Source organism: Macaca mulatta, chromosome 1 (genome assembly GCF_049350105.2).
Source record: "Macaca mulatta isolate MMU2019108-1 chromosome 1, T2T-MMU8v2.0, whole genome shotgun sequence".
Taxonomy (NCBI): Eukaryota; Metazoa; Chordata; class Mammalia; order Primates; family Cercopithecidae; genus Macaca; species Macaca mulatta.
Genome location: NC_133406.1, coordinates 31,742,226 through 31,769,791, shown reverse-complemented (window position 1 = coordinate 31,769,791; position 27,566 = coordinate 31,742,226). Strand labels below are relative to the sequence as shown.

At 35.2% G+C, this 27,566-nt stretch overlaps 1 protein-coding gene across 6 annotated transcripts in view; it reads right to left on the bottom strand.

Annotated features, from left to right (window-relative positions):
* Positions 1-27,566, bottom strand: part of RABGAP1L (RAB GTPase activating protein 1 like) — an 800,696-nt gene that overhangs the window by 683,499 nt on the left and 89,631 nt on the right. For all 6 annotated transcript variants that reach the window (XM_078000298.1, XM_015123648.3, XM_078000303.1 and 3 more), the window contains 3 exons: positions 21,733-21,890; positions 19,772-19,882; positions 367-433 (listed from right to left, as the gene is read on the bottom strand). In XM_078000298.1, coding sequence (XP_077856424.1) covers positions 367-433; positions 19,772-19,882; positions 21,733-21,890 — 336 coding nt within the window. The remainder of the gene's footprint in view (positions 1-366; positions 434-19,771; positions 19,883-21,732; positions 21,891-27,566) is intronic.

The following is a 27,566-nucleotide window of genomic DNA, read 5'->3' as shown; positions in this document are numbered from 1 at the left end:
TAATAGCAGGGCATTAAAATAAATGAAAGGCACCATATTCACTCTGGAGATGCTTGTTATAATTATGTACTTGTTACTACAGGTTCAAAGAAAAAACATCTTTCTAAGAAGCCAAAAAAATAAATGGACATTGTCATAACACAATCCTTTTATTTGCTTTCAACTTGCATATGACTGTTTTGGTGGAAACTGTCCTGAATTCCTCTTTCACAATTTTAAGTATGTGTTTCCAAATTTAATTATTACTATCACACAGCTGCAAGAAATAATTTTGACAATATGACAAAATTTGTAAACAGAAAATACTTGTAAAATATAAAATAACTATCATCTATACTTGGTTAAGGTGCTTAAGATTATCATTACCATATCCAGTAAATGCATGTCACTGTTCTTCACGTTTCGACCTGGGCTTAATAACATTCCAAAACATCTGAAAATATTGGGGGAAAAAAGGAGAAATAAGGTATCAAGAATATATAGAAGCCCAGTGAGCAAAAAGCTTTTTTACAATAACTATACAATCTGAGCTCTGTATTTATAATAAGGTTTAGTTTTTTTCTAAGAACACTAGAAATAAGTATTTATGAAGATACACAATAAAATCACACAGAAATAAGTCATATAAATTTCCAGATCTTTATTTGCACGTAAAAGATTACCAATGATAAGAAACTGCCATAAAAGTGGCCATAAATCGTTCGTTGAAAGAAAATATGGTACAGAGAAACAAATTAGTTTCTAGGAAGATAAGAGATTTTATTTGCCTTAGACTTATTCCAAACATATAGGTCCATTAACCCAGTTAAACCAAAAAGGAGGTTTTTAAAAATAAGAAGATGACACTATGCTCTCTTTGCATCAAACCAGATTTAAAAGAAAGCAAACTATTACCCTGGCCCTCCACAGTCATGTTCACTAAGTAGCATGTTAATACTATATCCTCTGTTTTAAAAAAAAGTTATACAAATTTTATTACTAAATGTGCTATTAGTGAAGATATCATATCCAACATATTATTAATACACTGTTAACTATTTAATATTGTTCTGTGCTTCTTGATGTCAGAGAAGCTCTAGGAATCCCATCAACACTGCCACTTTATTTGTAAAGGATTTGCATAAGCTCTAAAATTCAGCTAAATTGAAGATTTTTATGTTTGTTAGCTACTATTAACTCCACTTTACATGTAAGCAAAGTGAAGTCCAGAGAAGTTAAGCAATTTACTCAAATTCATATTGCTATATTATAGGTCCCATAACTTGAGAAGCAATGTAATCTGTCCACAGGGTCCCTCTGCCAACAACGCATACCCACACACAAGAATGTTTTTATTGTAGCTTCCCAAAATTTTAAGATATGCTGTGTAATAATTTATAGAAAGGGTAAAAAATATAACTACATTAAACATAAGATTTTTTCAATTTCAAAGTAGTGGCAGCTAACCACTCAGCTGTGATTCTGATCCTTGTTGTTTTTTAAAGGTTTACTCTCCTAGTATCATGGCTAATGCTTACATGAGCAAGATCACTGGTCCTGTCCAAATGTAAGCTTAGTAAGGAGTAAATATATACTTCCTATAAGTGCTTGAGGATGACTTGCTCAAGGCTTCCTTCTGGCCCCCAAAAATGATCAGGTACATAGCAAAGCTAAAGTTGGTAAGCTCTGAAGATAACTTTTCAAATACAGTGAACAAAAAATATAATCTACAAGAGAAATAATTATACTCTAGTATTCATAATTTCAACTATATACTGCTATGATCTCTCTCCTATGAATTCTTGTAATAAACACTGTCTACACAAATTAAATGATAATTAATCATGCAATTCACTGTACTATTTCTTATACTACTGTCCTAAATTCTTGCTAAGGAAGAATAAAAATTTAATTCTTTTTTAGAAATAAAATTTGGTCCCTCTAAAAAGTCAGGTCAGTGAGAACAGATTTATCTCACACATCCTTACATACTTTGCTTCAGCTTGCATCTCTAATTTTTTTTGTTTTAAGAACAATGTTCTATATTATAGGCTTTAAATTACAAACCCATTATATAGTCACCATAATAAGTTAACAATTACCAAAGTATGTAAAGAAAAAATAAGTTCTCCCTTCTCTCAGCCTCCTTAGGAAACAATGCTAACAGTTTGGAATGTATACTCTCTTTCTTTCTGTTCTTTTTTAAAATTTAAAGGATTTTTTGTTTTTTAAGGCAGAAAAATATTTTTTTTAATTTTTATTTTTATAGGCATACAGATTACAAGTGTCGATTTCTTACATGTATACATTATGTAGTGTTAAAGTCTGTCTGGGCTTTTAGAGTACCCATCACCCAAAGACTGAACATTGTAACCAACAGGTAATCTTTTAACCTTCACCCCCCTCTCCCACCCTCCTACCTTTTGTAATCTCTAATGGCTATAATAAAAGTTAAAGTATAATGCCATTTTTTTCTCAAGCACTTCCAGGTGAATGATAAAACAGATGAAATCTCACATTTTCTTAGCATAATATTTCTATATTACATTGTACTGCAAAAGGAGCCTTAGAGGTTTGGATTTTTCTTAAGCAGCAATACTCATCATCTTATTTTGATAATCTTTAATGCACTAATCTTTTCCTGGCTTGTATTAAAAAAAAAAAAAAGGCCTGCCACCAACCAGCATGACCTTAGAGAAAGCACCTAATCCCCTGGGACTCAGCTCCCTCTTCTAGCAAACAGGAAAAGTGTAATACATGAACTTTAAGCACTTAAATTACATAATTATTTTCTGTCAAGCTGTATTAGTCATTTTCAAAATTACACTTCATTAAAGCACATCAGGATTCCTACGGAGGCCAGCAAGATCTATTAAGAATAATGTGTCAGAAATTAGATAGATATTATTAGTAACACTAACACCTAATGGGAGTATTAAGTGTTTCACTGGGGAGTTCAAAGCATTCAACGGTCTCTTATTAACTCATAAGGTAAAAAGCAAACTGCTATCCCACCTATTTTCTAAAGGAGTTTACAGTATAGTGGGGGGAAAGTAAGTAAATAGGCAATTAGAATCTGATATTGTTAGTTCTAAAATACCTGTAAGTACACAATATTAACAAAGTATAGAAGAGACATCCAACATAATTTATAATAGAGTGAATAGCTAGCTGATTTCACTCAAAAACTGAAATCAACCTCCTGAGAATGAGCTGATGATGATGCTATTATATCAATTATTATCATAGTAGTGGATATTATTTATTGAATGTCTTAACTTTAAGCCAGGCTCTACTATACTGCTGCATTTAAATTTCAAAGCAACCTTCATATAACAAATGATAAAACTGATTTTCAAAAAGAATGGTTTTGCCCAAAGCCACATAGCTACTAAGTTACAGGACTGTGATTCATGCCCATGTCTATCACTACAAAACTATATGGTCTTTTACATTTCAGCCTGCCAAGGGCTATCAGTAAAAGACTGTAAACTCCTTGAGTGACCCTGGGCAAATCACAAACCTCAAAGTCTCACTTTCCACATTTCTGAAGTACAAATACTTGCTTTCATGTTGATTACGTCAATGTAAACTTGACATGAAAAAACTCATGGTAAAAGTGCACTGTAAGCTATAAAGCGGTTGATAATTATAAGTCATTATTATAATTACCATTATCATTAAGAAGAGAAAGCTCTGCCTTTCATAGTAGTACTTAGTGTTTACTCAAAACAGAACTTTAAGCAGCTTTTAACACCAAGTTAACCACCAGAACAAATACCAAAAACTCCATATCACTAATACACTTTAGACTTAATTGCAGGAAAAAGTGAGAAAAACAGATGTATTAATGTCCTGCAATATGAAACTAATTTTTTAAAAACTTTTACCTTTAGCTTATCAAATCATTAGGAATTATATATATCTCCATGAAGATAAAAATGGAAGGTAGGGAAGGAGAGAGAGAGAGAGGACAAGAACACTGTCTCTTGCTGTACTTTTATTATTAAAAATGAAAAAGTGACAGTGCCTGTATGTTGTGCACATGTACCCTAGAACTTAAAGTATAATTTAAAAAACAAATATTAAAACTTAGATCATTACCCAACTAGTATAAATGTACTTGTATAAATCAAGGAGCAAAAATTGTATCTCACAAGAACTGAGAAACACTATTCTAGGAAGCATTGTTGCAGAGTAAGCAAGCAATAAACAGTTACTGTCAAAAAAAAAAAAAGAAAATTAAGGGGAAAACAGAACTGCAAATAAGAAAATCTATAATGTAATCATAGTTTTTCAAAACTTTATGCAAAACACTAAAACTAAATAATTTCATAAAAGTTGGAATCTCAGTCAGTCTCCCCAAAGGGGCTAAAGCAGAAAGATAATTGGGCAAATCTTCTATTGTGTCAATGAGACTGTTATTTCCCTTACTAAAAAGACTGAAGTAGAAAAAGATACACAGGCATTTGTCACTATGTACGGTGGTGTAGAACCATAAAAATAAACATATAAGCTAAAACTGTATATAAAATGATCATATTTTCAAAGGGAAAAATTATGATTCTTCAGTAACCCTTAAAAATTTTTGTCCAAACTTCAAAAACTCTCTTATTTTCAGTTATAAATGTACAGGACAATTGTTAAAAAGTAAAACTATTATTTATTTAGCACTTCGTTGTTTGAAGCACAAAAATTAAAGTATTTTAATTATTTGAAAAAAAACTTATCAAGAATATATTGAAGAGTGCTTGCTGCCTTCTCATACAATTTACAATACAAAGTATCTTTTCTATCTTGGCAAGTTGTCATATTCCTTTCTAAGTTTGGATTAGCTTCCAAACTTTATCCTTTGCATATTCAGTGTTGTGAAATAGCTCCGAGAGTTCCTTTAATGTGAAAAATTCGCCAGAGTCATTTCCCCTGGAACATTCATCCTTTTCATCACAACCACTTTCCTTATGTACGCTGATAAGTTCATCTTCACAAAGCTCCTCTGGCTGCATATGTAGAGTCCACTGAATAGCAACAGTGGCAGCACTCCCGCAGACAGCTATTTCTCCTACATCTCCATACATGTCCTATTCAGATCCCGCAAACGTACTTCTATAGCGAAGTAAAAGTTTTGCTATACTACAGACATAATATTCATTGTTGCTCCCTGAAATGATGCCTTCAACTGCATGCTTTATGTCATATTTCTCCCAAAATTGAGATAAAGAAATTGCATAATTTCCAGTCTCTTTATAATTACTATTTCCTTTTGATGTGGCATCTAACTTCAATATTTTGGCTGACATGCTAGCAAAACTGATTGGAATTTTTGTGTATTAGTCTTCAATCCAAAGCAGAAGTATATGCTCCAGTTAAACCATAAGCAGCTTTCTGTTCCTAGTGAAACTTAAACTAAACGATGTTGGAGTGATTTTATCATTTTTTTAAATTCATCATACTTTTTCAATATGATTCATATCACAGCTTTAAACAGGCCTAGGTGTCAACCTGTCTTCATTTTGCTGTTGTCATTTTGAAATCTTCTAAGACTGTGCATCTTCTAAAATTACATGCAATTTCACTTTCAGCATTATGACTTTTCATTTCTTTGTAGCACTATTATCTTTGTTGGCCAATTTCCTCTTTGGATTATCTATTTTTGTAAAATGTCAAACGGATTTACTACCAGAGACAAAGAGGCAACACAACCACATACTTTGCTATCTGAAAGTAAAGTGAATAACAGATACACAGTGACCAATCACCAACAGACTTTGGAAGAAGTGACATGATTGGTCACTAATCATGTATGTATATCGTGACTTGTGGACTGAACAGCCGAGTTTGATATGCAATTACTCTGTTAATATACTATGGTAACAGAAATTTGAACCACGTGGTTGGGAGACTAGTGTTATAACTGAACCACGGTAAGAGAAAATAATGTATACCATAACTACAAAGCAAGGACTGCCTGTACATACACATAGGTTCTAAAGAACTCTAGCCAAGATTTTGCCTTCTGATGGTGGCAGTCTACTCTGATTTTGCAAGTTACTTACTCCTGATTATCATTCACAAAAGACCAATAGTCTTAAATTTTTAACTGTGGTTATTGTAATAGTACCACTAATAGTAATAATAGCATGCATTTATTAAGCATTATTTTGAACACTTACTAGCTGATCTTCTCCCCACAATCTTAAGAGGTAAGTTTTATTCGCAATTTACAAATTAGAAACTGAAGCACAGAGAAGTTAAATAACTTGACCAAGATCACTGTAAAGCCAAGATTCAAACCCAGATGAGGGTACTCCATAGCTATTTATCCTAAAAATTTCACTCTAGTAACTTCAGTGATATCAGTAATAGGAAGAAGTCTCTCCAGTAGGATTTACACTTACCAGCAAGAGAGATTTAAAAATTGGTTACTCTTTTCATTCATCAGGTAGGAAATAGTTTTATCTATCTATGTATCTATGTATCTAACTAACCAACTATCTTAGATTTCCTAGAACACTAGGAAAAACCACCAGGAAAAAAAAAATAACCTAAAATAGATCTTAGGACTGCCATAGAGCTGCTACCAGTATACAGAATTTAACATACAGACAGGCTATAAAAGAAAAATATTTTAGGTCAATTTTTTAAAATTTTCAACCCATAAATTTCAAAAAAAAAAAAAAAAAAAAAAAACCAGTACAGAGAAAATAACATACAGAAAAAAAGAATATTTTTAGGTCAATGTTTTTAAAACTTTTCATTGAATACATTTCAAAAACAAAAAAAACCCTCCTTAGCAATAATGTTCCCATTAATTCTCACATTAATAAAGGGTCAAAATTTAAAATGCAGAATAACTCAAATATGAGTGTTTTCTTTCTTCATTTTTTTTTTAAAGAAAGGCTCCGGCTCTGTCACCCAGGCTGGAGTGCAGTGGCACAAGCTCAGCTCACTGCAACCTCCACCTCCTGATTCAAGCCATCCTCCCACCAAATATGAGTACTTTTACTAACTCCCTTCAAACACAAAATGAGAACTTAGCTACAGTCAGATTTTAAAACATATTTAAAATGATTATAACAAGAAAACCAGTAAATTTCAAAGTCTGACATGGTTTAATCCCTGCTTAAAACATTTAAAATCAATTATTTTGCTTTTCCATTCCGTAAGACTAATGCAGGACATTCAGGTAGTGATACATTATTTGGACTTTTGTAGATACTAGATATATGCATCAAAATAAACGGGTGCTAATTTACAAGTATTTTTTCAATTGAATATACTTGTAAACACAATTCAAAAACATCTAAAAGCATAAAGAAAAGGAGTATCTTCCCCTGTATAGCTACAGCTAATTAACGAAAGTCCATTTTTCTCCTTCACAAAGGCTGATTTTACAGGCTACTGATTCCTGATTATCACTCATAAAACACATGTAGATAGGGTTGAACCAAACATGGGCAAAAAATGATGAATTCAATTTAATGAGAAAATTTACAGCAAAAGCACCTACATTAACTTTTGATAAAATAAGAATCCTAGCAATTTGACTTGGAGTTCCTGTTTCTTTTTCTCTCGATTGTCATTTCTTTTGTTTTTCTTCTAATTTTTTTTCTTTTATCTACAGTCTACATTTTTTCCCAATTCTATTTGTATTTTTTATTTAATTCCTTTCCTCTAGAGTTTTATCTTTCTTCACACAGTTGGAAGTAGAACTAATATGATTTAATGAAGAATTAGATGTAGAGTGAGAGAAAAATGAGTTGAAAATGCCAAATTTTTCATCCACAGTAATTGGAAAGATCAAGTTAAAAATTAATAAGACTGTGAGAAATTACAGGAGGAACAAGTTTGGGATGGTGTCAAACTTGATTTTTTAGTTTGATTTTTGAACATATTAACTTTGAGATGCCAGATGAAGATCTGAAGTTGTTGAATATGTAAGTTTGGAGACAACAGGTCAGAGATAAACATTTGGAATCATCCACTTATAGATATATTTAAAGTCATGAGACTGGATGGGCTAATCTAACAAGCAAGTGTGGTAGAAGAAAGACTGCTCAAACGATGTCTTTGAGATGGCAAAATGGAATAAAATATAGTATACAAGTAGAAAATTACCCTTAAAAGCACAGACATTTCATATTATAAAAGAATTAAGTTTTCTATAGTACAGTGGAATAATGAAGTAATTCACCTAAATATATAAAATTTTAAAAAGGAAATAAAAATTTTAAAAATAACAGGGAAATAAAAAGAATGAGTAAATTTATTAAAATATACGAAGATTTTAAAAATCAAACATTTAAAGTACAAACACAAAATTTCACCTATAAGACATATTTAACTTTTAATTAATTGCCTAAAGTCCTACTAAAAAAAATAACATTTTTAAGTCCCTCTTCCTTTCAAATGATCCAAAGATCTTTAAAAGGGAATAAAACAACTATGTTACTATTACAAATACGGATAAAATATTAGTAACTAAACAATATTTACTAAAGAAATAAAATAAAATAATCATATCCTATTTATAGGAACTTAACACTGACCCCTGTAAACATCCCCCAGCCCCCCAAAAAGAAAGAAAAAATCATACAGAAGAGTCAAATGAAAAGGCTTTAGGAAGAATAGCAAGATGGTCTTGATTCAAATACTTGTGTTGCCAATTATAAGCTAGATTTCACAGCAAAGCAAAAAAAAAAAATATGCTTTAGCTCCCTACTCACTGTAAAAAAAAAAAAAAAAAAAAAAAGTAAATAAAAGATAATCTACTTTGCAGGGTTCCTTGCTTTAGTATGAAAAAGGCTCTACGTGGAATGGAAATAAACATATCGTAGAAAAAATAGTTGTTTTTTCCTTGCCGTTACTGTGACAGTAAAAAGATTATCTAAACCACTTTTTGTTTTGTTTTTCCTGGAAAAATATCAGAAACTTTATGGATGGCTTAATATCATTAGATATTAATTCAATTAGATACTGTAAGTCAGGATTCTATTAGGACAGAAAACACAGTAATCTAAACAGGGGGAAATTACTATAAAGAATTGTTAATTGTCATAGTAGAGTAACTATAAAGAGAATTATAACCCTAAAGCTAAGGGAGAGTACCATAAGGAAGAACTAACTTGGCAGTTGGGTCCTTTCGCCAAAGCTGGTATTCAGACCTCGCTGGAGAAGGTAGGATTACAGCCCAATGAATAGCAAAGAAGTTTGCTGGACTGCCTAGGCAAAGTTGGACGACAGGCAAGCAGGAAATAACCCTCTGGGCTGCAGCCAGCAAAGGCTGGCAGGCAGGTGGGCAAAGGAAATCAGGGCTTCCAGAGCCAGCTCACTGGCAGTGTGGTATGAGGCCTGGGGCACACAATGTCTGTGTCAGGAGGGCTGTAGAAGGGCCTCACTGAGACAGAACCAAAGCTATGAGCTCACGGAGGGACTGCATGCACTGGTTGCACAGCTAGGTTGAACCAAACATCAGCAAAAGCACAGCATCACTGGATGTCCCTGGATCTTGTAGCAAGAGCAAGAAAACACTAAATGTAACACATCAGAAACAAAAGAAACCCCATCAGTGTCCCTGCAACACCCTCTACTGGCATAATTTAATATTGTGCTTGCTGCAAAGAAGAAATGTTTAAAGCTCCATTAATGCAGATCAGGTAAGAGGACAGATTTGGAGCCAAGGGGCAATAACATGATAACTGGACAGGATAGGGTTAAAACACCCAATCTCTTCCAATTACTTAGCAGCCAGGCTACATATCCATATTTCTTAAACCAACAAATTAAATTTTTATATTATAGAGTATACTGTGATTTACAAAAGGATTCAAAAAGAGCTGCAATAGAAGTCTGCAAATTGTACCAATGCCAATTTCCTAGCGGTGATACTGTACTATGGTTATGTAAGATGTTACCACAGGGGGAAATGGGGAAGCATACATGGAGCATCTCTATACTATTATTGCAATTTCCTGTGCATCTACAATTACTTCAAACTAGAATTTTTTTTTAATGAGCTCCAAAACATCTAGAATCAATCAACTTATGAGAACACATTACAGACAACAATATATGTTTTCATTGCTCATATTTTAAAAGTATTTCTTAAAATACAGTGCTGAAAAGGTAATAGTACTACATCCACATTTAATACTTAAACCATGATGCCACCTCTCCCGACTGGATACCAACAGAAGCCAGCAATAAAAAGATGCTGAAAATTCTGTGCTGATTACAAGTTTCACTTCAAAGGCTGAGAGTCAGGTAGAAGCTTCCAATTATCCACTCCCCAAATTTTTCACCTGAAAATGCCAATAGCTTTCTATCAATTGTCACATGAAATCATTAACAGAGAACAATGAAAGTACTTTTGTATAAGTAAGTAATGCCTGTTTTCCTAAGGAAAAAGAGAGTCATCTTTCTACTGCCTTAAAAGAAAACACAAACAGGACAAGTGAATAAGCTCACAGGGCAGCTTTTCAAACATTATGCAGAAGATGGGTCATCCCACTCATCTATTCCCATTTTCAGGAAGGGGAAGAATGATATCCTCTAAGAGAAATTATTAGAACATCCAAAATTCTTTATTTTGCTGTAAAAGTTTAAAAACGTACTAATTTACATAAGAGAATAAAACATCCAAATCAGACTAACCTCTAGGCAATTTCAAGACAGTAACTTGACTTTTTTCTTAAATAAAACGGTAACAACTTGCTAAGGCGAAAGTAAAAATAAGTACCAAGTAAATTCAGCAAAAGACCCTCAGAATGGTCTAACATGAAGTTAGAGCAGTCAAAAATAATAAACAATTCAAATTCTACTGTCCATCAAATTTCGTGATGGCAAATCACACTAAAAAACTGTTTCACAAGAAGAAAAGAGTCCCGGGGTGATTTTTTCAGTAATCCTTGTCTAGGAAATCTTTTCCTCAAGAAAATAACACACGGAAAGGTACTATCAATCACCCATGCTACAGGGTATGGTTCTTATCACTTCAGTTTCTCATTATAAAGTTTGTGCTGCAAGCCAGCAAGCACAAACTGAAAACTGAAGCAAAATTGCTACAGAAAGAGGCACATCACTGAACTCTCCAAATGATCAAACTACATGATCTGATATGATCACTGCCTTTTAGAAATGATGTGTTTTTTTTCTAATGTATATATAATAATTATATCTCCCCAAATCAATGTGAGATAGAAGTGGCTCATGAAAATCCTTCTTTTCCAACAGTATTGGCCCATGTTACTCGCTGCAAATTGAGTTGTGTGCTTATAACAACTCTAATCATTATATTCTGCTTGCTGTATCACTACTTCATTCTGGTTAGCACAAGTATTAATATGAGGGCAGACCCCTGAGAACAGAGTGATAGGACAGACATAAAACCCTGGTGCCAAAAATTGCCTCCCCATTACTCTTCCCCAAGGCCTGAAATTACCATTATTGGAACCTCTTCATGTTAAAGAATAATAAAGAGGCTCATTTTCTAAATGTATATGGTATTATTTGACTTGAATCGTTTTATCATGAAATAAGAAGTAATACTTGGCAAAAAAATCAACTAGACAGAGCACTAATACAGCAAAGACTGAAAAATTTTCCCCTTCTCTTTTCTGACCTTTAGAATATTTATTGAGCATAGCAAACTATTCAAAGCATCCAAGTGGGTGCTAAATAATAGTGCTAGTAATAATGCATTCAGGTAACAGTGCTAGTAATAATCTATTTTAAACACTATCAAGGCTTTAAAAATACATATCAATGTATTTGTATGCAAGAAATCTTTTGCAATATTTATGTATGTTGTGATACCAAAACCCATAATAATGGCAGCTAGTCAGGGAGAGAAATGATCACCATTTCTGTTTTGGGAACACCAGAAGACCCTGACCTCATGTGCACAAACTTGAACATCTCAGTTGGAGGCCCTCCATAAGTAAGCTTCGGCCTACCACTCCTCATACATTTCATATACAATGATCTTGCTTTCTCCTCTTAGTTGTTAATGTTGGCTTTCTCTTCTACAAATCAGCTTTTCTCCCAAGGCACTGAGGGTTTGAAATTCCTAAGCAATCACTTGAATGCCCTAACATCTAAGTTCGCACTTTTAAATTCTGCTGAAAAAATACCAAAGAATACCAATTCATTTATCTTCAAACTGGCTTAATTTTAAACCTAGTATATAATCAAGATTTAATTGGGGTTAGCCTTTAAGAGTACACACTCAGAAATCAGATGCTCCTGGTTTAAATCCTGGCTCTACCAGTTTTTGGCCAAGTAACCAAAGTTACTTAACCTGATTAAACCTCTGTTTCGTCATCTGTAAAAACAGAGTAATAGGCCAGGCATGGTGGCTCACGCCTGTAATCCCAGCACTTTGGGAGGCTGAGGTGGGCAGATCACGAGGTCAGGAGTTCAAGACCAGCCTGACCAATGTGGTGAAACCCTGTCTCTACTAAAAATACAAAAATTAGCTGGTTGTGTTGGTGCATGCCTGTAGTCCCAGCTACTTGGGAGGCTAAGACAGAAGAATTGCTTAAACCCAAGAGGCAGAGGTTGCAGTGAGCCAAGATCGCACCACTGCACTCCAGCCTGGGCAACAGAGCAAGACTCTGTCTCAAAAAAAAAAAAAAATGGAGTAATTATAATAGCACCTTCCTCGCATGTTTAGATAAGTTGTTCAATGGCCATCAAACAGTAAGTGTTCATTAAATGTTGGCCATTATTATTGCTCTTTTATATCCAGTTATTAAATAAAACTTAGTATGTGATATCCAACATAGGTAATCAAGAATAGGAAAAGAATACTGGACGTTTTCATGACTTGAGAACAGTTTTCATACATTCTCTAAAAAATACAGGATTTTATTGGTGCAATATTCAGTTATTAATTCCATATTATAACAAATTTAGCCAATGCTCTATCTTTATAAAATTTTATATACTTTTTATTCATTTATCCAAGTATTTAAAAAGAAGCGGTAAAGAGTAAGAACATGTATTCCAGTACCAGATGTACTTAGTTAAAAATTAATTTTATAGCCTCCGTCAAGTTATGTAACTTTTGTACCTCAGTTTCCTCAACTGCAAAATGAAGATAATAGTACCTATACCTCATAAATACCACCTAGAACAGTGTCTGGCACTGAGAAAGTGCTAAGCAGGAGTAAGTAGCTAAGCATAAAGCTCCATGTTCCAAGCACTATACTATATGCTGGGGATTCTGGGATAAACAACATAGTACTTGTTATCAAATGGGTCAAGACAGACAACTGCAGTATAATTTGCAAAATATCTAGATATAAACAACCCTTAAGCCCTTGGATGCACATAGAAATGGCTTCTTTCATAATATATTTAAAAAAAAAAAAAATATATATTGGCCAGGCATGGTGGCTCACACTTGTAATCCCAGCACTTTGGGAGGCTGAGGCAGGAGGATCACTTGAAGCCAGGAGTTTGGGACCAGCCCAGACAACTAAGCGAGACTCCGTCTCCATGAAAAATAAATAAGACAAGATAAAATTAGCCCAGAGTAGTGGTGGGCACCTGTAGTCCCAGCTACTCGGGAGGTTGAGGCAGGAAGATAGCTTGACCCCAGGAGCTGAAGGCTGCAGTGAGCTATGATTACAGCACTGCACTCCAGTCGGGCAACAAAGCAAGGTCCTGTCACCAAAAACAAACAACAACAACAACAACAAAAAACTGAATGTTGAAAATTTTACATAATGTAAAAAATGATTTAAAAATTTTTTTTAATGATAAAGTTTATTTTCTCCTTCAGAAGATAAGCAAAAATTATGTAATTTGAAGGATTTTCTTTCACACCAGTGTTTTTATAGTACAAATTAACTTGTCAGCAGCAGTTATTAAAGATTTCAGTCAGGCACAGTGGCTCACGCCTATAATCCCAGCACTTTAGGAAGCCAAGTCAAGATCACTTGAACTCAGGAATTCAAGACCAGCCTGGGCAGCATAGGAAGACCCCCATCTCTCCAAAAAAATTTTTTAATTAGCCATAAATGATGGCATGTGCCTGTAGTCTCAGCTCCTTTGACATGGGAGGATCGCTTGAAACTAGGCAATGGAAGATGTAGTGAGCCAGGATCACACCACTGCACTCCAGTCTGGGTGACAGAGTGAGACCCTGCCTAACAGAAAAGATTTGGAGGTGTTAAAAATTTTCTTGGTAAGGCTGCCACCTGCTGGACAACCTTAAATTCCACTGTTTACAGTCTGATTTAAACATATTAAATACCACATTTAACCCAATGAAATGCAAACGTTTCTTTTACCAACATAGAAAAATCCAAGAATTTACAAAATCTTCTACATCACAGGTAATTTGGTCTGTTATGCTGAACAAAGTATTGTTTAGGGAAGAGTCATTCACCTGAAGAAATTTTAGTCAATTAACATTTGGATGTTTACAGAGATTATCTGACAAAATCAGTGGAAAAGGAAGCAACGCAATTTAACATGGATTCAGTAATTACTGTTGGATATATGAGTCCATGGTTGCAAGCGTCAGATATTAGCACCAGCAAAATAGTTATGTTAAAATAAAAGCAATGTAATTTAGCCATTCCACAAGTATACATCTCTCAAAACATGTATACAATACAACTCTTCTGTGTCAATTAAAAAAGAAATAAAACCAATATAGTATTTATGTATTCAAAGTAATTTTAAAAAGAATTGTCCTAATGTGTACAAATGTGTACTCATGTTTTTGGTAAACTATCTAATGACAGTAGCATATACTGATTCAAAAGGCATTTTCTCTCAACTCAGGCAGAAGTTGACATAATGTGCTCTGGAAAAAATGCCTTAAAATTATTCAAAAAGTAGCTTTAATGATGATGAAGACACTGATATTAAAGATTATGAGAGTCTGATAAAATTGTTTTATGAATATAAGAGTGGGCAAAAAGTAACATTTCTAAGTTATTGTTTTGTGTAATATATTTAAATGTGTGTGCAAATGTTTTACCCAGTTAGCAAAGAACATATATATAATTAGGCATTCAACTATTTCACCTATATTTGTCTAGGTTTCTATATTCAAGTTGATCAAACTTGGAACTTACTGAGAAAAGAAAAGATTGCCTATCTTCACATTTAGGCACAGTTTAGGCATAATATACCACTTAATCATAAAAGTCCAAGATTTTAAAATAACACTTATTCAAAGTTAAATTAACTCAATACCTAGTACTTCTTTGTCTGTGTTGCTACAGACTTGTTAAATTGAAAGATGCTTTGTTAGGCTAAAAAGGATGATGATGCTTTAAAAAACGATGGAGGCATATCATAAAGACATGGTTTGAAGGGGCTCCAACTGGTTGATTCTGGGGCAATCTGAACACCAAAATAATTAGGTACTTCAATCAATTATGTATTACTGGGGGGAGGGGGGTTAATTTTGGAATCTGTAACAATAACAAGTAGTTAAATGGAAGAAAAGGGAAAGCTCTGGTTTACATCCGAATGCCAAGGACTGAACGCAAAATGTAGAGAGAAGGCAAGAGTTGAGAAATTAATCATTTTGCAATCATCATAGTACAGACTAGATCCAACAAGAATCATAAAAGAATGTTAAATTAAGGAGGAAATTTTGATGAGGAGCAGGATATATTTTTGTGGTTGGTTTTTTTGTTTTGTTTTGTTGAGATGAAGTCTCACTCTGTCACCAGGCAGGAGTGCAATTGGCTCACTGCGACCACCACTTCCTGTGTTCAAGCGATTCTCCTGTCTCAGCCTCCTGAGTAGCTGGGACTACTGGCGCCCACCACCACGCCCAGCTAATTTTTGTATTTTTAGTAGAGACAGGGTTTCACCATGTTGGCCAGGATGGTCTCGATCTGCTGACCTCCTGATCTGCCCGCCTCAGCTTCCCAAACTGCTGGAATTACAAGCGTGAGCCACCGCGCCCAGCATATTTTCATGGTCTTAATGTGTTTCTTCACAACTGCTAACCGGTTGCAAGGGAGAAAAAAAGTAATCATAGAGGGAAGAAATCAGACATCTTAACTATGTAATCAAAATTAACATCATCATCAAGGGACAGATGGCTATCAAGCGCCTCCAGATGTGATACTCTGTGAAGGACACATAACTTATGCAGCAATATATAATCTGAATTTAATCACAAGGAAATATTAAACAAAGCCAAAAAAAGGGCAATGTTACATTAAAAAGAAGAAAAATGGATATATTCTCCAAAAACTTCCACGTCTTAAGAGACAGTGGAAGGCTGTGGAAATGTTCCAGGTTAAAGAAAGCTAAAGACATATGGCAACTAAATGCAATATCTAATCCTAGAATGAATCCTGAACTGGAGGAGGGAAAAGGATATTATTAGGTTAACTGGCAAAATAGGAAGGTAAATGGCAGGTTAGATTAATAGTGTATGAATGCTAAATTCACGTAGGTTGATAAGTATACTGTGGTGATGTAAGCGATATCCCTATTCTTGTAAAATATACACCAAAGCACTTAGGAGAAAAGGGCCATGATGTATTTAACTCACTCTTAAAAGTGTTCAGGAAAACAATTGTATGTGTATGGGGAGTAGCAGGGAGAAGAGAAAGAGAATGCAAGCTGGGCGCAGTGGCTCATGCCTGTAATCCCAGCACTTTCAGAGGCTGAGGCAGGCAGATCATTTGAGGTCAGGAGTTCGAGACCAGCCTGACCAACATGGTGAAACCCCGTCACTACTAAAAATATACAAAATTAGCCAGATGTAGTAGAGCACACCTGTAATCTCAGCTACACAGGAGGCTGAGGCAGGAGAATAGCTGGAACCTGGGTGGTGGAGGTTGCAGTGAGCCAAGATCAGGCCATGGCACTCCAGGCGGGCTGACAGGGCGAGACTTTGTCTCAAAAAAAAAGAAAGAGAATGCAAAGCAAATTAGGTAAAATGTCTCCAATAGATGAGATTTTAGTAACATTGGTAACACTGAGATATTGGTAACAATCTTGGTAAAGAGTATACAGGTCTTCTCTCTACTAGTTTGATTGTTTTTAACTCTTCTGTAAGTTTGAAATTACTTCCAAATAAAAAGTTTAAAACATTGCTATATATAATGCTTACCCCTAAAAACTAAAAGGTTCCTATATGTAAAATGTAACCGTATTATTTTGGAACCATAATATTCAACATCAAAAATACTTTATCTTCAACTCTTTTTCATCAATTTTAAGAAAGTCATCAATTTTAAGACTCATCATTATTTTTTATATCTCATGGAAAAAAAAGTGACAACTATAATTATAAGATGCCTCTCAAAAGAAGACATTTATGTGGCCAACAAACATATGAAAAAAAGCTCATAACCACTGGCCATTAGAGAAATGCAAATCAAAACCACAATAAGATACCATCTCACGCCAGTTAGAATGGCAATCATTAAAAAGTCAAGAAACAACAGATGCTGGAGAGGATGTGGAGAAATAGAAATGCTTTTACACTGCTGGCAGGAGTGTAAATCAGTTCAACCATTGTGGAAGACAGGGTGGCGATTCCTCAAAGAGCTGGAACCAGAAATACCATGTGACCCAGCAATCCCATTACTGGGTATATACCCAAAGGATTATAAATCATTCTACTATAAAGACACATGTACATGTATGTTTATTGCAGCACTATTCACAATAGCAAAGACTTGGAATCAACCCAAATGCCCATCAATGACAGACTAAATAAAGAAAATGTGGCACATATACACCATGGAATACTATGCAGCCATAAAAAAGCCTGAGTTCATGTTCTTTGCAGGGACACAGATGAAGCTGGAAACCATCATTCTCAGCAAACTAACACAGGAACAGAAAACCAAATACCACATGTTCTCACTCATAAGTAGGAGTTGAACAATGAGAACACATGGACACAGGGAGGGGAACATCACACACCAGTGCCTGACAGGGTTTGGGGGCAAGGGAAGGGAGAGCATTAGGACAAATAAGCAATGTATGTGGGGCTTAAAATCTAGATGACAGGTTGATGGATGTAGTAAACCACCATGGCACAATATACCTATGTAACAAACCTGCATGTTCTGCACATGTATCCCAGAACTTAAAAAGTATTTTTTTAAAATGCCATCAATTATAAGACAAACTACAATTTCAGAGATATTCAATATGAAAACACATGCATCTTAAAATTGATAAAAGATGGTTTTTACATATGGCCAAACTTTGCAAGCAATTAAAAACACATGCATGCATCACTGTACCAAGATGCTGAATAAAACTTTTCCTGTTGCCTGGCAGGATTCAAAGACGGGAACAAAGTGGAGCTAGACAGCCTACCTTCTAAAAAAAAAACCGCAGATAATTTGGGGGCCAGATACCTTCTCCTAGATTTAAGAGCAACAGAAGTGGCCATGATGTCATCAGCCAGCGCCTGAATTGCCTCCCACTCTCATCCCAGTCTAGAGACTATGGAGGGAAGACAGAGGGAAGTGTCATAGTATACAGCAGTCTTGATGAAGAGGCTTTTATTTCTCTTCAGCATCACCAACTTCCTTCGCTCCTTGAAGCTAAATAGGTATCTGTATTTCCAGTTTTTGCCACTACAAATAATACTTCAAAGTTAAATAAACATCCTTTGTTGTTTGACTGAAGTACAGATTGACTTCAGTACTTACCGATAATTGACTGAAGTACCTAATTATTTTACTGTTCAGATTGCCAGAGAAGTAACCAGTTGGAGCCCCTTCAAACCCTATTTTTATGATATGCCCCCATCATTTTTTTTAGCACTTCCTTTTTGGCATAATAAAGCAACTTTCAATTTAACAAATATGTAGCAACAAAGACAAAGAAGTACTAGGTATTGAATTAACTTTGAATTAGGTTTATTAACAAACATCCTTACAGATATGTCCTTAAATAGTGATACTTTTATTTCAAATAGCACAGATTTCCTAAAATAAGACTTATGTGTCCAATTATAGGTATTTTTGAAATCTTTATATATGTTGCCTAACTGATTTTCAAAAAGGACATACATACATTTTACATTTCCATTAACAGTATGAGAATTCCTTTTCCCCAAACCCCCACCATCACTACGTATTTTTGCAATCTGATATCTTAAGGTTACTATAATTCATATTTCCCTATATTTTTGTGAATCAGGACCTCTTTACATATGTTTATTAGCCATCCAATAGCTTTCCTGTCATCTATTTATACTCTGACCTGTTTTTCTCCTCTGCTTTCTGACAATTGTTAAGAAATTTATGTATATTGTAGACATTAACTTTTCCTCTATCATCTATATTTCAAATTTTTTCCCAGAACTATCATTTCTTATTGACCTTATTTATATCTTTTATCCTACCATTCCTTTGTTTTCTGAATGGCTTTCCTGTGAATTGACACACAAGTATATGTGTATGTATTTATATATTTTAAAAATGTGTCTTTTAAAGTTTCTGAAATTCCAGCAGCTAAGTGGCAGAGTAATCGAAAGTAACTGAAAAGTTAAAGTATTTATGCTGTAGGTAAATAAGGAACAAGAAAAAGGGATGTGAACAAACCCAGTTGTAACAGTTATGACTGAAAAACTAAAGCCATTTCATGTTTACTTACCCCAACAATTGAGATTTTCAATGAACCAGTTACATCTAACTTAAAGTAGAGAAAGTATTATTAATTATTCTCATTTTTAATTGGAGAAAATGAAGCACAGTGAAAAGCCACACTGAGCAATGCATCTGAGACAGTAACAATGTCAATACAAGTTTTTGGTAGCATTCAGGAGCAAGCTGCTTACCTTTCAATAGCTAATTCTTTGTTAGAAAGTTGCTGCACTGTAATCACAACCTTCTTCTCTATTCCTTGCTTTAATTTGAAATAAAATTTATCTCTATCCTTAGGCACAGGGCTGAAATATTAAAAAGGAAAAGGAATTACCAATAATCTAATAAAATGATAAAATACCTATTCCAAGGTTAGAACAAAACAACGAAGTATTTAAGCAACAACAATCTTATTCTTAAGATATACTAAACTCTCATCTTGCCACAGGCAGCAAACTATAAATTTTATAGTCAGCAACACAGCCATTATTAGTTTTTAAATTGAGTTTATAAGAGCCTTATATTTTGTCTGCTAACTAAGGTTAAAAGCAAGATCTTAAAAATGACAACATGGCCAAGCGCAGTGGCTTACACCTGTAATCCCAGCACTTTGGGAGGCCAAGGCAGGCAGATCACTTGAGATCAAGAGTTTGAGGCCAGCCTAGCCAACATGGTGAAACCCCATTTCTACTAAAAATACAAAAACTAGCTGAGTGGTGGTGCACGCTTGCAGTCCCAGCTACTCGGGAGACTGAGGCAGGAGAATTGGTTGAACCCAAGAGGCAGAGGTTGCAGTGAGCCAAGATCGCACCACTGCACTCCTGCCTGGACTACAGAGCAAGACTCTATCTCAAAAAAAAAAAAAAAAAAAAAAAAAAAACAGAGAGAGAACATGATAAATTTCAGTTTTAAAACAAATTTAGGAATAATGTTTACTTAAAATTGTTAAGACTGTCACATGTCTGGTTTAGCTGGTTGGGTGATCATAAGTGCCTGTAAAACAGTAAAATCCAAAGCAAAGGAAGTGAGAAAAGCATACTTTTAGACTCATAGAATTTGAGATGACTGTGATGTATCCATGAATATATAAATAAAAAATGGACAAAGATACATAACAGGGACAAGTTAATCAAATTCTAGCCTAGGCTAGACCATTCTTACAAATTAATTAATTAAAACAATGTATAAAATATGGGTTGTCTTATCTGAAAAGAAAAAATATCTTGAGCAACTTTGACATGACCTCAATTTCTATGTCTGTAAAGCTACAGATAAAATGCCTAGCTAGCAACTACTCTTAGAATTAAAGGCACAGCTAAGGAACAAAGTTGAGCATTAAATAATGTAACTGTTTCCTATTAACTGTCTATATCTGAACTGGAGGAAAACATTCTAAACATACAAAAGAAAGAAATGGTTAATTAAGTGGTGATCAAACCATATATTATCAGTTACTGTTAAAAACAATTTTGATTAGCACACTTAACATAAAGAAAAAAAGGTTACAATTTTTTTTACATATATAATTGTGTAAAAATTCCCCTAGAAATAAACAAAGGGAACAGACCAAAGTTAAAAGTGACTGTGGCTGACAAGATCATAGTTTTTATTCTACTTTTATTATTTTACTAAATTTTCTCAAGTATCAATATCTTTTAAATCTTTAAGAAAATAAGTATCTGACCCAGCGCGGTGGATCACACCTATAATCCCAGCACTTTGGGAGGCCAAGGCAGGCAGATCACCTGAGGTCAGGAGTTCAAGACAAGCCTGGCCAACATGGTGAAACCCCGTCTCTCCTAAAAATACAAAAATTAGCCAGGCATGGTGGCAGGCGCCTGTAATCCCAGCTACTTGGGAGGCCGAGGCAGGAGAATCACTGGAACCCAGGAGGCGGAGGTAGCAATGAGTCGAGATTGTGCCATTGCATATTCCTGCCTGGGTGACAAGAATGAAACTCCATCTCAAAAAAAAAAAAAAGAAAAAAAAGGAAAGAAATATCTGACAAGCACGAGAATAAAAATATTCATTCACCAATCAAATATTTATCAGTTTGAGGCTTTATGCCAACATTTTATAGTTTCTTAAAACTTTGTATGAGCCTATATTATACTCCAGACACAATGCTAATTTTTAATCTTTCCAAATGCCTCACCTAAAGTTTCCTTTTCCATCGTCTTCTTTTACCTCCAAAGAGACACTGAAGGTAAACACATCACTGTCAGGGGTAGGAATAACTGAGTCTTTAACATCAGACACTTGTCTGGAAGAACGTTTGAATGCTGTACAGAAACTATACAAAATTCTGCTTACCTAAAAGAATAAAAAAGGAAATACCATTAGGCAAAGGTTTTAATTGCATTCTGATAGCCTTCTCTCCGAACTATTCAATCTATAATTTTCCATGACCAGAATTTTCTTTAGCAGAATATATATATTTATATATATAGTCCAAGTATTTATCAGATGTTTAGAATTACATGACATTTTCATCACTTGTGTATTTAAAAAAAGAGGGGGTGAACAACTTTTGGTGGTAAATGTAGACCATCCAAACTCCAAATTATTACAACCTAAAAAATATCATCAATGTGAAGTCCAAGAAGGGAAATATTGCAGAAATATCGCTTAAAAAGTAAATTAACAATGTTTTACTTTGAAATTAATAATGGGGTATCATTTCACTTCATGGAAACTTAAGTTCAAATCTGAGGAGGGCTTTCAAATGTACACAAAGTTCAACAGTAAGCACCACCAGCTTACATACTGGAGACCAGCAGAGAACTATGATTTAGGAGCTGCAACTAGAATCTGAGCATCTTGAGAATGAAGACGGGCAAGAGGGCCGGGCACGGTGGCTCCACGCCTGTAATCCCAGCACTTTGGGAGGCCAAGGTGGGCAGATCACGAGGTCAGGAGTTCAAGACCAGCCTGGCCAGCAAGGTGAAACCCCATCTCTACTAAAAATACAAAAAATTAGCAGTGCATGGTGGTGCATGCCTGTAATCTTAGCTACTCGGGAGGCTGAAGCAGGAGAATTGCTTGAACCTGGCAGGCGGAGGTTGCAGTGAGCCATTGCGTAACTGCTCTAGCCTGGGTAATGTACGACTCTGTCTCAAAAAAACAGAGAGAAAGAAAGAGAAGAAAGACAAAAGAAAAGACAAGACAAGAAAAAAGAAAACAAAAGAAAAGAAAGGGAGGAAGGGAGGGAGGGAGGGAGGGAAGGAAGGAAGGAAGGAAGGGAAGGAAGGGAGGGAAGGGAGGGAAGGGAGGGAAGGGAGGGAAGGAAGGGAAGGGAAGGGAAGGGAAGGGAAGGGAGGGAGGGAGGGAGGGAGGGAGGAAGGAAGGAAGGAAGGAAGGAAGGAAGGAAGGAAGGAAGGAAGGAAGGAAGGAAGGAAGGAAGGGACGGACCTTTTACTTTAAAAAAAATTATCTTTCAAATATTTGCTTGCTTCTCTCAACTCTGACATTTAAATACGGTGATAAACATACTGAACTAATTTAAGTTCGCAAAATAAACTATATTTATAGATATTTCTAGGCTTCAAAATATACTACGAAATTGAATGTATCTTAAGATGATTTACTAAAATGGTATTAGTATCTGAATCTTCCCAACACTCTCTCACAAACAAGGTTTTAGCCCAAGTCTCCCAAGTTCTCTTTTCACTTCCCTCAGCCTCTGGGGGCTAGATACAGAACCATAAAGTAGATACTGGCTTTATTGCTAAAGCCAGTAATATAAAGAGCTACCAGCATTTTTACTCAATGTTGTTGTGCTATAAAAGTGTTGGGTTCCCAGAATGAATGCTGAAATGGTCTTATTCTTATCTATTTTATTGGTATTAGGCCACTCTACTGACTACTTTTATACATACATACATATATATGGATATACATATGTGTGTATATTTGTGTGTATAGCTCATCTTCTTTCCTCAAAGTGAAGAAGTACTCTAAATCCAACACTTCTCTAGAAGTTATTCTCCTTCTTGGTTCCAAAAGATGCATCAGATCATCACAAACTTGTGAGCCTGAAGCACCAAAGATTCTCCAAATCTCTCAGCCCACCCATAGGTTGACAATGAAAACAAGGTGAAATATGATGGGTTAAAAAAATATTTTCAATATGTCACACTGGAAATTATAGGTAAGAAGAATGCTGTGAACATTAATAAATCCCTCACTTTAGATAAAGTGAATTCAAAGTACTTGTTGAACTGTATTAGTCTAGGAATACAATATTTGTAACTTGCTTGAAACAGGAATACTCCCTATAACAGAAGAGTCTGTTAATGTACGAGGTCTTTCGTTTTCCTTTGTTTTATTCACATATTCTGCCACTTTTTCTTGTACAAGCACACACAGTCTAACACATTCAAAAACTTCCAATTGCCACATTTATGCCCATTAATCAATGATTACCCTAAAGTGCCTTCCCAATGCCAAATTAATAGTTTAACTTTTAACGACTCTACAGAAATCCTACCTGCCAGTCTAAAGTTCAACTTCTGCAGTAGCACCATATTTATATCACAATGTTCCTAAAATTTCTTCAGTATTTTACCATGCTATCCCCATTTTAATCTTGTATGAGTAAAAATAACAAAAGCAGCAAAGGATTGACGCTAATAAGAACTGTAGGCCTCAAATCTTATACAATTAAGACAATGATAAACTCATTCATTCAACAAATATTATTTGAGCACCTTCTGTATACCAAGTATTAGTCTAGGTACCAAAAATACAAGAGAGAACATACAGCCTATACTTCAGCAAATGTAAGTTGAATGTGCTTGGGGATGGATGAGAGGGAATCATTAGGTAAGCTAAAAGCAGAAAGGTTCAGCCTCAGCTGGATACTTACTGGATTTAGCCCAATAATTCAAATGTTTATAGAGGAAAACAGAACCAAAGAATATGCTAGAAACATGTCACTGAAGACTATGCCTACAAGGTCAACTATAAACAGAGACTTTAAACTACTTTTAGTTCTCTGGGTATTCTCCACTTGCTATTCCTAAATGAAATATAAAATCTACTGTCTGCTTTTTATACATTTAACTTCAGCATATTTTTTGTTTTGTTTTGTTTTAAGGAGTGGGGAGTTTAACCGGCAAGAAAGAAGGGCAAAGAAAAAAAGCAGCAGCTCCCCTATACAGAGACAGAGGGAGAGGGGCTCCAAAGCCAAGAGACAGAACACCACCTGCCACAGATACTAACCAGGTATATATGCAGAGGCTGGAGGAGGCAATGCCTGATTTGCATAGGGCTCAGGGAATGGGTTTGACTAGGCATGTCATTCAAGTAGCAGGCGGAAAAAGCTAGCCCTCCCACCCTAGCTTTTAATATGCAAATACAGGGCGCCATGATGCTCTCCACATGCAAGGATATGTGTGGGCAGCCATGTTGCCAGGAACATGTGGGACAAGGGCAAGAAGGCCATGGGAATTGCCATGTCAGGTGGACCCAGTTTCTACCGGCTGGCATTTACATATTATAGGTTGCTGGCCTGGCTCTAAGAGCCGGGGCTTTACAAGAAACTTTTCCAGAGATGCTTTAAAAAATGAAACTTTCCCAAGGACCCCTTTTCCTCTCTATATGCCTAAAATAATATCTTAATAACTCCGACAACATTCCCCACTGTAGAGATACCACAATAACTGCTGTTAGGGGGTTTTGGGCCAAGACTCTTTCTGGCTACTTCCAGACAAGTATATTTTTAAGAAAGCACTGTATGTGAAAACAGGGGAACACCTGTATGTAATTTTGTATACATTGGTAGAGTTAAACCCCAGCCATATTTATTCTTTTTTCCCATCTCTTCTTTTTCACATTCTTTATGTCAGATCAGCCAGCTTGTCACATCAGAAGGTCATATCAAAAAAAGTCAAAGAACTTGACAAATTCTAAAACAGATGGCAAGGCTTCAAGAAATTCTTTATAGAAAGGTTAAGTATATGGAGCTGAGCCAGAGTGATAGAGAATGATGGAGGAAAAAAAAAAATCAGACTCCATCTTTCTTTCTTTTGGAGAAAGAATATGACAGGTACATTAACCGCATTAACGGCAATCAAATTGCATTTAATACTACGTCTTACAAGTTGTCACTTCTACCAAGAGTTAAAATAAATTGTGAATTCTAGAGTCTGTGAATAAGCTGAAACACTAATCCAAGAATTAACAAGATAAACTTCAGAAACAACGACTATCAGTATCTTAGGACAAACTGGATAACCAATTACAGTTGTCCCTTGGTATCCATGGGGAATTGTTTCCAAGACCCCCCAAAACTCCCAGATACCAAAATCCATAGATGTTTAAGTCCCTTATATAAAATTGGGTAATATTCCATATAGCCTACACACATCTTTCCATATACTTTAATCTCTAGATTACTTATAATACCTAATAGAATATAAATGCTATGTGAATGGTTTTTATACTGTATCATTTAGGGACTAATGACAAGGAAAAAAGGCTATACATATTCAGTACAGATGAAACCATACACTTTTATCAAATATTTTAAAGCCATGGTTAGTTGACTCCATTCATGTAGAACCCACAAATATAGAGGGCTGACTGTACATCAAGAAAAGAAAATTAAAAACACATTCCATGGCAAATACTTCAATATTTGTCACACTATTAAAACACATACACCAATAGTCTTGAATTTTCTTTGCAGAAGGAAAAGGTTTATTGATAAATAATACAATCTTACTCCAGAAAACAGTATCTATAGAAAATACTAAACACAAAACAGTATATCTGTTTGAGTTTGTTGTTGTTATTTTTGAAGAGGCAGGGAGGACAGCACATGTAGATATCTGGAATGGAGATACACCAAAATCTTAACTGTGGCGGAATTTTAAGCACCTTTTATTTTCTTTTTTATTTCAGTATTTTCCAAATTCTCAAATATGTATTACATCTTAAAAGTCCAAAACACTGTTATTAAGTAACAAAGGTATTTATTTAAAATAAATAACATAGCTAGTTTCTCCAAGATGAAGTATTTTCATTAATATTGGTGAAAGATAACCCACTCGTTTAGAAACACCATATATCATGAAAATGTTCACCCAAGGCCAGGCATGGTGGCTCATGCCTGTAATCCCAGTACTTTGGGAGGCTGAGGCAGGTGGATCATTTGAGGTCAGGAGTTCAAGACCAGCCTGGCCAACAAGGTGAAACCCCATCTCTACTAAAAACGTAAAAATTAGCCAGGCATGGTAGCATGTGCCTGTAATCCCAGCTACTCAGGAGGCTGAGGCAGAAGAATCGTTTGAACCCAGGAGGTTGAGATCATAGTGGGCTGAGATCTTGCCACTGCACTCCAGCCTAGGAGACTCCACTTAAAAAAAAAAAAAAAAAAGTTCACCCAAGAAATAAATGTGAAAAATACATACCTTGAAAGGTATGTATTAAAATTTTTAAAACAACTAGCTCAAATACATTATTCATGAGAAGGAGCTAAAATAAGAGGCACATTACCAGGGAACTTTTTAAAAATCATAAATATCAATTGATTTAAGGAAAACATGGACAAGACAACTTCTGAAGTATGTTCCAAAATGAGGCATTTAGCTAACATACCAATTAAATATTTGTTTAGAAATGATATTTTCCATTGGGTGTGGTGGCTCACGCCTGTAATGCCAACACTTTGGGAAGCCCAGGCAAGTGGATCACCTAAGGTCAGGAGTTTGACAGCAGCCTGACCAACATGGTGAAACCCTGTCTCTACTAAAAATACAAAATTATCCAGGTATCATGGTGCGTGCTTGTAATCCCAGCTACTTGGGAGGCTGAGGCTGGAGAATCACTTGATCCCGAGAGGTGGAGGTTGCAACAAGTTTGCACCATTGCACTCTAGCCCGGGCAATAAGAGTGAAATTTCATCTCGAAGAAAAAGAAACAGAAATTTTCCCATGCAAGGAACAGGTTTTATTTTATACAGTGTCATATCTGCAACCCCAATGC